General features: G+C 44.9%; 1 protein-coding gene across 1 annotated transcript; it reads left to right on the top strand.

Moving 5' to 3' along the window:
• Positions 1 to 411: 411 nt before the first annotated feature.
• LOC135533795 (dermatopontin-like) lies at positions 412 to 7,239 on the top strand. Its single transcript, XM_064961023.1, has 3 exons — positions 412 to 611; positions 5,569 to 5,676; positions 6,704 to 7,239. Exons 1-3 carry the CDS (start codon positions 526 to 528, stop codon positions 6,768 to 6,770), a joined length of 261 nt encoding a protein of 86 aa, XP_064817095.1. The 5' UTR covers positions 412 to 525; the 3' UTR covers positions 6,771 to 7,239.
• Positions 7,240 to 11,612: the final 4,373 nt, after the last annotated feature.

Here is an 11,612-nt window from a genome sequence, read left to right as displayed (position 1 = left end):
GCTCTGTTCTAGGAGGGAGGAGGGAGAGGATAGGAGGGGAGGAGGAGGGAGGAGGAGGGGGAGGGGAGGGGGGAGGGGAGGAGGGGAGGGAGGAGGGGGAGAGGCAGGGGGAGGGGGGAGGGGGAGGAGGAGGAATGAGGGGGAGAGAAGAGGGGAGGGGACAAGAGAGGAGAGGAGGAGGATAGGACGGGAGGGGAGGAGGAGGATAGGACAGGAGGGGAGGGGAGGAGAAAATATGAGAATATTGTTAATAATCTCATCTTTCCTCGATGTAATGATAACTGCCTCATTTTCAGCTCTTGGATGTCAATTGTGTTGAAAGGATGAATTCATCTTAATTTGTTGAAGTGATCTGTAGTCAACTGTGGCAATGAAGACATTACAACTCTGTATCCTTAGTTTCTGAGACAAATCCTTTGAGAGTCTTGGCCAACTATATTATGGGTCTTTGGATCATAAAGTTTATTTTACAAGTTGTATTTCAGGTCTTCAACATGCGGCAACAATGGTCTGGTGGCGGGGGTGATGAGCAAGTACTTTGAGCCAGTCCTGGACCGTGAGTGGTCGTTCTACTGCTGTCGCTACAGCCGCCGCTGCCCCTACTCCTGCTGGTAAGTCCCCTACGTCTAACCCAAACCAACCTTAACCTAACCCTAACCAATCTAACCTAATCCTAACCAACCTTAACCTAACCCAAACCAACCTTAACCTAACCCTAACCAATCTAACCTAACCCTAACCAAACTTAACCTAACCCTAACCAACCTTAACCTAACCCTAACCAATCTAACCTAACCCTAACCAACATTAACCTAACCGTAACCAACCTTAACCTAACCCTAACCAATCTAACCTAACCCTAACCCAACCTTAACCTAACCCTAACCAACCTTAACCTAACCCTATCCAACCTTAACCTAACCCTAACCCTAACCCAACCTTAACCTAACCCTAACAACCTTACCTTAACCTAACCAACCTTACCCTAACCCTACCTTAACCTAACCCAACCTTACCCTAAACCTACCCAAACTTACCCTAACCCTAACCAACCTTAACCTAACCCTAACCCAACCTTCCCTAACCAACCTTAACCTAACCCCCAACCTTACCTAACCCTACCCAACCTTACCCTAACCCTAACCCTACCCAACCTAACCCCAACCAACCTAAACCTAACCCTAACCAACCCTAACCACTATGTGGTTACAATATGTAGTTACACTACACTATGTGGTTACACTATGTGGTTACACTATGTGGTTACACTATGTAGTTACACTATGTAGTTACACTACACTATGTGGTTACACTATGTAGTTACACTACACTATGTAGTTACACTACACTATGTAGTTACACTATGTAGTTACACAACACTATGTAGTTATACTATGTGGTTACACTATGTAGTTACGCTATGTAGTTACACTATGTAGTTACACTCTGTAGTTACACTATGTAGTTACACTACACTATGTATTTACACTCTGTAGTTACACTACAGTATGTAGTTACACTATGTAGTTACACTATGTGGTTACACTATGTAGTTACACTATGTAGCTAAACTATGTAGTTACACTACACTATGTAGTTACACTATGTAGTTACACTACACTATGTGGTTACACTATGTAGTTACACTACACTATGTGGTTACACTATGTAGTTACACTATGTAGTTACACTATGTCGTTACACTATGTGGTTACACTATGTAGTTACACTACACTATGTAGTTACACTATGTAGTTACACTATGTAGTTACACTACACTATGTAGTTACACTATGTAGTTACACTATGTAGTTACACTACACTATGTAGTTATACTATGTGGTTACACTATGTAGTTACGCTATGTTGTTACACTATGTAGTTACACTCTGTAGTTACACTATGTAGTTACACTACACTATGTATTTACACTCTGTAGTTACACTACAGTATGTAGTTACACTATGTAGTTACACTATGTGGTTACACTATGTAGTTACACTATGTAGCTACACTATGTAGTTACACTACACTATGTAGTTACACTATGTAGTTACACTACACTATGTGGTTACACTATGTAGTTACACTACACTATGTGGTTACACTATGTAGTTACACTATGTAGTTACACTATGTAGTTACACTATCTCGATACACTATGTGGTTACACTATGTAGTTACACTACACTATGTAGTTACACTATGTAGTTACACTACACTATGTAGTTACACTATGTAGTTACACTATGTCGTTACACTATGTGGTTACACTATGTAGTTACACTACACTATGTAGTTACACGATGTAGTTACACGATGTAGTTACACTATGTCGTTACACTATGTGGTTACACTATGTAGTTACACTACACTATGTGGTTACACTATGTAGTTACACTATGTAGTGACACTCTGTAGTTACACTATGTATTTACACTATGTAGTTACACTATGTGGTTACACTATGTAGTTACACTATGTGGTTACACTATGCAGTTACAATATGTAGTTACACTACACTATGTAGTTACACTATGTGGTTATACTATGTAGTTACACTATGTAGTTACACTACACTATGTAGTTACACTATGTAGTTGCACAACACTATGTAGTTACACTATGTAGTTGCACTACACTATGAAGTTACACTATGTAGTTACACTACGCAATTACACTACACTATGTAGTTGCACTACACTATGAAGTTACACTATGTAGTTACACTATACTATGTAGTTACACTATGTAGTTACACTACACATAAAGTTACACTCTGTAGTTACACTATGTAGTTACACTATGTAGTTGCACTATGTAGTTACACTATGTAGTTACACTATGTAGTTACACGACACTATGTAGTTACACTGTGTAGTTACACTATGTAGTTACACTATGTAGTTACACTACACTATGTAGTTACACTATGTAGTTACACTACACTATGTAGTTACTCTACACTATGTAGTTACAATCTGTAGTTACACTATGTAGTTACACTATGTAGTTACACTACACTATGAAGTTACACTACACTATGAAGTTACACTATGTAGTTACACTGCACTATGGAGTTACACTATGTAGTTACACTACACTATGTAGTTACACTATGTAGTTACACTATGTAGTTACACTATGTGGTTCCACTATGTGGTTACACTATGTGGTTCCACTATGTGGTTACACTATGTAGTTACACTATGTAGTTACACTATGTCGTTACACTATGTGGTTACACTATGTAGTTACACTACACTATGTAGTTACACGATGTAGTTACACTATGTAGTTACACTATGTCGTTACACTATGTGGTTACACTCTGTAGTTACACTACACTATGTAGTTACACTACACTATGTGGTTACACTATGTAGTTACACTATGTATTTACACTATGTAGTTACACTATGTGGTTACACTATGTGGTTACACTATGTAGTTACACTATGTGGTTACACTATGCAGTTACACTATGTAGTTACACTACACTATGTAGTTACACTATGTAGTTGCACAACACTATGTAGTTACACTATGTAGTTGCACTACACTATGAAGTTACACTATGTAGTTACACTATGCAATTACACTACACTATGTAGTTGCACTACACTATGAAGTTACACTATGTAGTTACACTATGCAGTTACACTACACTATGTAGTTACACTATGTAGTTACACTATGTAGTTACACTACACATAAAGTTACACTCTGTAGTTACACTATGTAGTTACACTATGTAGTTACACTATGTAGTTACACTATGTGGTTCCACTATGTGGTTACACTATGTGGTTCCACTATGTGGTTACACTATGTAGTTACACTATGTAGTTACACTATGTCGTTACACTATGTGGTTACACTATGTAGTTACACTACACTATGTAGTTACACGATGTAGTTACACTATGTAGTTACACTATGTCGTTACACTATGTGGTTACACTCTGTAGTTACACTACACTATGTAGTTACACTACACTATGTGGTTACACTATGTAGTTACACTATGTATTTACACTATGTAGTTACACTATGTGGTTACACTATGTGGTTACACTATGTAGTTACACTATGTGGTTACACTATGCAGTTACACTATGTAGTTACACTACACTATGTAGTTACACTATGTAGTTGCACAACACTATGTAGTTACACTATGTAGTTGCACTACACTATGAAGTTACACTATGTAGTTACACTATGCAATTACACTACACTATGTAGTTGCACTACACTATGAAGTTACACTATGTAGTTACACTATGCAGTTACACTACACTATGTAGTTACACTATGTAGTTACACTATGTAGTTACACTACACATAAAGTTACACTCTGTAGTTACACTATGTAGTTACACTATGTAGTTGCACTATGTAGTTACACTATATAGTTACACGACACTATGTAGTTACACTGTGTAGTTACACTATGTAGTTACACTATGTAGTTACACTACACTATGTAGTTACACTACACTATGTAGTTACTCTACACTATGTAGTTACAATCTGTAGTTACACTATGTAGTTACACTACACTATGAAGTTACACTACACTATGAAGTTACACTATGTAGTTACACTGCACTATGGAGTTACACTATGTAGTTACACTACACTATGTAGTTACACTATGTAGTTACATTATGTGGTTCCACTATGTGGTTACACTATGTGGTTACACTATGTAGTTACACTATGTAGTTACACTATGTAGTTACACTACACTATGTAGTTACACTATGTAGTTACACTATGTAGTTACACTACACTATGTAGTTACACTATGTAGTTACACTACACTATGTAGTTACACTATGTAGTTACACTATGTAGTTACACTATGTAGTTACACTATGTAGTTACACTGCACTATGTAGTTACACTACACTATGTGGTTACACTACACTATGTAGTTACACTACACTATGTAGTTACACTATGTAGTTACACTACACTATGTAGTTACACTCTGAAGTTACACTATGTAGTTACACTATGTGAACATATTATCATAATCTCTCTCTCTTTCTCTCTCTCTCTTTCTCTCTCTCTCTCTCTCAATTCAATTCAATTCAAGGGCTTTACTCTCTCTCTCTCTCTCTCTCTCTCTCTTTCTCTCTCTCCCTCTCTCTTCTCTCTCTCTCTCTCTCTCTCTCTCTCTCTGTCGCTCTCTCTTTCTCTCTCTTTCTCTTTCTCTCTCTCTCTCTCTCTTCTCTCTCTCTCTCTCTCTCTCTCTCTCTCTCTCTCTGTCTCTCTCTCTTTTTCTCTCTTTCTCTTCCTCTCGCTCTCTCTCTCTCTCTCTCTCTCTCCCCTCCCCCTGTTGGAACTTTTGTACTGTTTACTGTTAATTTTTCATTGTTTATTTGACTTTTGTTTACTTTTATCTAATTCACTTGCTTTGGCAATAAATCCCAGGAGAGAGCGAGGGAAAGAGGGAGATTTCAAATGTCATATTATGTCTATATACAGTGTTGCAACAATGTGCATACACAAAGTACACAGGCGAAAATAAATAAACATCTCTCTCTCTCTCCAAAGGAAATCATCGGAGGTGCCTGGGCAATACAGAGAGGAGGGAGAGTTTGTCATCCCCGGCTATGGCTACTTCATCAGAGGGGCCCAGACCACATTCGATGGAGTTCTCAGGTCTGTAGACTGTAGCTACAGGTCGTTCGTTGGTCAGTTAGTTAGTTCAGGGGCCCAGTACTCCTGTCTGTAGTAGCTGGAGTTTGGAGTGGCTCCTTCCAACTCATGTCTGATATTGCATGGTAGAAGACAGGTCGTTCGTTGGTCAGCCTGAAGTTTAATAGTATCTATGCCTCTAGCCAACCACTCACTGTGGAAAACAACCTGTCATTCACATCCAGCCAACCACTCACTGTTGAAAACAACCTGTCATTCACATCCAGCCAACCACTCACTGTGGAAAACAACCTGTCATTCACATCCAGCCAACCACTCACTGTGGAAAACAACCTGTCATTCACATCCAGCCAACCACACACTGTGGAAAACAACCTGTCATTCACATCCAGCCACAACCACTCACTGTGGAAAACAACCTGTCATTCACATCCAGCCAACCACTCACTGTGGAAAACAACCTGTCATTCACATCCAGCCAACCACTCACTGTGGAAAACAACCTGTCATTCACATCCAGCCACAACCACTCACTGTGGAAAACAACCTGTCATTCACATCCAGCCACAACCACTCACTGTGGAAAACAACCTGTCATTCACATCCAGCCAACCACTCACTGTGGAAAACAACCTGTAATTCACATCTAGCTCATCTTTCTTTCTTTCTTTCTTTCTTTCTTTCTTTCTTTCTTTCTTTCTTTCTTTCTTTCTTTCTTTCTTTCTTTCTTTCTTTCTTTCTTTCTTTCTTTCTTTCTTTCTTTCTTTCTTTCTTTCTTTCTTTCTTTCTGTCTGTCTCTCTGTATTTCTGTCTCTCTGTCTGTCTGTCTCTCTGTCTCTCTGTCTGTCTGTCTGTCTGTCTGTCTGTCTGTCTGTCTGTCTGTCTGTCTGTCTGTCTGTCTGTCTGTCTCTCTGTCTGTCTGTCTGTCTGTCTGTCTGTCTGTCTGTCTGTCTGTCTGTCTGTCTGTCTGTCTGTCTGTCTGTCTGTCTGTCTGTCTGATAACCTCCTTCTCTCTTCTTGTTTGTTGCAGAGATCGGCAGTGGAAGTACATTGTGTGCAGAATGACCGATTTCGACTGTGAATTTGAGAATTTATAGCTGTACATTCAGACCCAGTACACAAGGCGAGAGGGCCACTGCTGTTTGGCGAAGAGAGTCCCGTGTGCGACAAACCGCTGCTCTACTACCATCGACCAGATGCTTCCCTCTACACGAATTTGTCTCTGACTTCAACCACTAATGTACGACTACACAAACCCACAACAGACCCCCTCCCAGTTATCATTAAGTCCATTATTCACCCTTGTTAATGACATCTCACTATTTACTATTAATATTGCATCATTCCTGATATTTGATAATCACCATACTTACTTATTTTTTGGATGAATTTTATGTTAAGTTTTAGATGTCAAATCATCATCATTATCTTTATATCTATCATAGCACCATAGCAATACGAATAAAATGTCTGTGTACAGAACTTAGCCTACTTTTTGAAATGAAAAAAAATCAAGTAATGTATCTACTTGTTATGCTAAATAAAAGTCCAACGGTTGAATGATAACAGTGTAGTGTGGGTTCTGTTGGTAGAGCACAACAATATACAGCACCCTGGTGGTGCCTGCTGGATATACAGCACCCTGGTGGTGCCTGCTGGATATACAGCACCCTGGTGGGGCCTGCTGGATATACAGCACCCTGGTGGGGCCTGCTGGTTATACAGCACCCTGGTGGGGCCTGCTGGGTATACAGCACCCTGGTGGGGCCTGCTGGATATACAGCACCCTGGTGGTGCCTGCTGGACATACAGCACCCTGGTGGGGCCTGCTGGATATACAGCACCCTGGTGGGGCCTGCTGGATATACAGCACCCTGGTGGTGCCTGCTGGGTATACAGCACCCTGGTGGTGCCTGCTGGTTATACAGCACCCTGGTGGTGCCTGCTGGACATACAGCACCCTGATGGGGCCTGCTGGATATACAGCACCCTGGTGGGGCCTGCTGGTTATACAGCACCCTGATGGGGCCTACAAAAAATAAAAACAGAAATACCTTATTTACATCAGTATTCAGACCTTTTGCTATGAGACTCGAAATTTAGCTCAGGTTCATCCTCTTTCCATTTGTCATCCTTGAGATGTTTCTACAACTTGATGTCTGCAGCATTGAAGGTCTCCAGGAACACAGTGGCCTCCATCATTCTAAAATGGAAGACGTTTGGAACCACCAAGATTTCCTCCGAGAGCTGGCCGCATGGCAAACACTAACAATTGGGGGAGAAGGGCCTAGGTCAGGGAGGTGATCAAGAACCTGATGGTCACCCTGACAGAGCTCCAGAGTTCCTCTGTGGAGATGGGAGAACATTCCAGAAGGACAACCATCTCTGCAGCACTCCAACTATCAGGCCTTTATGGTAGAGTTGACAGAAGGAAGCCACTCCTCAGTAAAAGGCGCATTAATGCACGCTTGAAGTTTGCCGAAAGGCACCTAAAGACTCTCAGACCATGATAAACAAGATTCTTTTGTCTCATGAAACCAAGGTTAAACTCCTTGGGGACACTGCTCTGTGTAGGGTGCCATCTTTTGGATGGGACGTTAAGCGGGTGTCCTGACTCTCTGAGGTCATTAAAGGTCCAATGGCACTTGTCGTAAGAGTAGGGGTGTTAACCCCGGTGTCCTGGCTAAGTTCCCAATCTGTCCCTCAAACCATCACGGTCCCCTGGGGAAATGGCCTTTCATCCCCAGTCTAACTCTGACAGAGTCAACAGCTGCAGAGACAGGGTCAAAACCTTGACTCTAAACCTGATGGATTCATCTTGGCGAACTAACCTGGATCAGTTGATCCCTGCTCCCTCCACACCATTTTAGACAGAGTCAGTGTGAGCTGGGGTCCCGCTGGGAATGGACCAGTGGCTTTCGGCAGTATTTGTTTACCGCAACTGCTGTCCCGAGGAGCTGAGACAAAACATCACAGAATAACACAGCAGTAGCAGCACCACTGTTCCCCACGCAGATCCCCAGATCCTTCCCTACAGCTGTCTCCTATGGGACTGGCCCCCCCTCTCCCTTGGGACTGGCCCCCCCTCTCCCACACTAACTGACCCCCTACCCTATGGGACTGGCCCCCCCTCTCCCTTGGGACTGGCCACACTAACTGACCCCCTCTCCTATGAGACTGGCCACACTAACTGACCCCCTCTCCCTTGGTACTGGCCACACTAACTGACCCCCTCTCCTATGAGACTGGCCACACTAACTGAACCCCTCTCCTATGAGACTGGCCACACTAACTGACCCCCTCTCCTATGGGACTGGCCCCCCCTCTCCTATGGGACTGGCCCCCCCTCTCCTATGGGACTGGCCCCCCCTCTCCTATGGGACTGGCCCCCCCTCTCCTATGGGACTGGCCACACTAACTGACCCCTCTCCTATGGGACTGGCCCCCCCTCTCCTATGGGACTGGCCCCCCCTCTCCTGAGGGACTGGCCACACTAACTGACCCCCTCTCCTATGAGACTGGCCACAATAACATACCCCCTCTCCTATGGGACTGGCCCCACCTCTCCTATGGGACTGGCCCCCCCTCTCCTATGAGACTGGCCACACTAACTGACCCCCTCTCCTATGGGACTGGCCACAATAACATACCCCCTCTCCTGAGGGACTGGCCACACTAACTGACCCCCTCTCCTATGGGACTGGCCACAATAACATACCCCCTCTCCTGAGGGACTGGCCACACTAACTGACCCCCTCTCCTATGGGACTGGCCACAATAACTGACCCCCTCTCCTATGAGACTGGCCACACTAACTGACCCCCTCTCCTATGAGACTGGCCACACTAACTGACCCCCTCTCCTATGGGACTGGCCACAATAACTGACCCCCTCTCCTATGAGACTGGCCACACTAACTGACCCCCTCTCCTATGGGACTGGCCACACAAACAGACCCCCTCTCCTATAAGACTGGCCACACTAACAGACCCCATCTCCTATGAGACTGGCCACACTAACAGACCCCCTCTCCTATGGGACTGGCCACACTAACTGACCCCCTCTCCTATGGGACTGGCCACAATAACATACCCCCTCTCCTATGGGACTGGCCACACTAACTGACCCCCTCTCCTATGAGACTGGCCACACTAACTGACCCCCTCTCCTATGGGACTGGCCACACTAACTGACCCCCTCTCCTATGGGACTGGCCACACTAACTGACCCCCCTCTCCTATGAGACTGGCCAAACTAACTGACCCCCTCTCCTATGAGACTGGCCACACTAACTGACCCCCTCTCCTATGAGACTGGCCACACTAACTGACCCCCTCTCCTATGGGACTGGCCACACTAACTGACCCCCTCTCCTATGGGACTGGCCACACTAACTGACCCCCTCTCCTATGAGACTGGCCAAACTAACTGACCCCCTCTCCTATGAGACTGGCCACACTAACTGACCCCCTCTCCTATGAGACTGGCCACACTAACTGACCCCCTCTCCTATGAGACTGGCCACACTAGCAGACCCCCTCTCCTATGGGACTGGCCACACTAACTGACCCCCTCTCCTATGGGACTGGCCACACTAACTGACCCCCTCTCCTATGGGACTGGCCACAATAACATACCCCCTCTCCTGAGGGACTGGCCACACTAACTGACCCCCTCTCCTATGGGACTGGCCACACTAGCAGACCCCCTCTCCTATGGGACTGGCCACACTAACTGACCCCCTCTCCTATGAGACTGGCCAAACTAACTGACCCCCTCTCCTATGAGACTGGCCACACTAACTGACCCCCTCTCCTATGGGACTGGCCACACTAACTGACCCCCTCTCCTATGGGACTGGCCACACTAACTGACCCCCTCTCCTATGAGACTGGCCAAACTAACTGACCCCCTCTCCTATGAGACTGGCCACACTAACTGACCCCCTCTCCTATGAGACTGGCCACACTAACTGACCCCCTCTCCTATGAGACTGGCCACACTAACTGACCCCCTCTCCTATGAGACTGGCCACACTAACTGACCCCCTCTTCTATGAGACTGGCCACACCAACTGACCCCCTCTCCTAAGGGACTGGCCACAAAAAACAGACCCCCTCTTCTATGAGACTGGCCACACTAACTGACCCCCTCTCCTATGAGACTGGCCACACTAACTGACCCCCTCTCCTATGGGACTGGCCACACTAACATCAAATCAAATCAAATCAAATTTATTTATATAGCCCTTCGTACATCAGCTGATATCTCAAAGTGCTGTACAGAAACCCAGCCTAAAACCCCAAACAGCAAGCAATGCAGGTGTAGAAGCACGGTGGCTAGGAAAAACTCCCTAGAAAAGCCAAAACCTAGGAAGAAACCTAGAGAGGAACCAGGCTATGTGGGGTGGCCAGTCCTCTTCTGGCTGTGCCGGGTAGAGATTATAACAGAACATGGCCAAGATGTTCAAATGTTCATAAATGACCAGCATGGTCGAATAATAATAAGGCAGAACAGTTGAAACTGGAGCAGCAGCACGGCCAGGTGGACTGGGGACAGCAAGGAGTCATCATGTCAAGTAGTCCTGGGGCATGGTCCTAGGGCTCAGGTCAGTTGAAACTGGAGCAGCAGCACGGCCAGGTGGACTGGGGACAGCAAGGAGTCATCATGTCAGGTAGTCCTGGGGCATGGTCCTAGGGCTCAGGTCCTCCGAGAGAGAGAAGGAGAGAATTAGAGAACGCACACTTAGATTCACACAGGACACCGAATTGGACAGGAGAAGTACTCCAGATATAACAAACTGACCCCAGCCCCCCGACACATAAACTACTGCAGCATAAATACTGGAGGCTGAGACAGGAGGGGTCAGGAGACACTGTGGCCCCACCCGAGGACACCCCCGGACAGGGCCAAACAGGAAGGATATAACCCCACCCACT

This window comes from Oncorhynchus masou, unplaced genomic scaffold (genome assembly GCF_036934945.1).
Source record: "Oncorhynchus masou masou isolate Uvic2021 unplaced genomic scaffold, UVic_Omas_1.1 unplaced_scaffold_2666, whole genome shotgun sequence".
Taxonomy (NCBI): Eukaryota; Metazoa; Chordata; class Actinopteri; order Salmoniformes; family Salmonidae; genus Oncorhynchus; species Oncorhynchus masou.
Note: the sequence above shows the minus strand (reverse complement) of the source record. Positions and strands in the feature narration are given on the sequence as shown.

Coding starts and splice junctions, on each gene's coding strand:
- LOC135533795 (XM_064961023.1), top strand. CDS start 526: ATGAGCAAGTACTTTGAGCCAGTCCTGGACCGTGAGTGGTCGTTCTAC. Junction 612..5,568: donor CGCTGCCCCTACTCCTGCTG/GTAAGTCCCCTA, acceptor CTCTCTCCAAAG/GAAATCATCGGAGGTGCCTG. Junction 5,677..6,703: donor ACATTCGATGGAGTTCTCAG/GTCTGTAGACTG, acceptor TGTTTGTTGCAG/AGATCGGCAGTGGAAGTACA.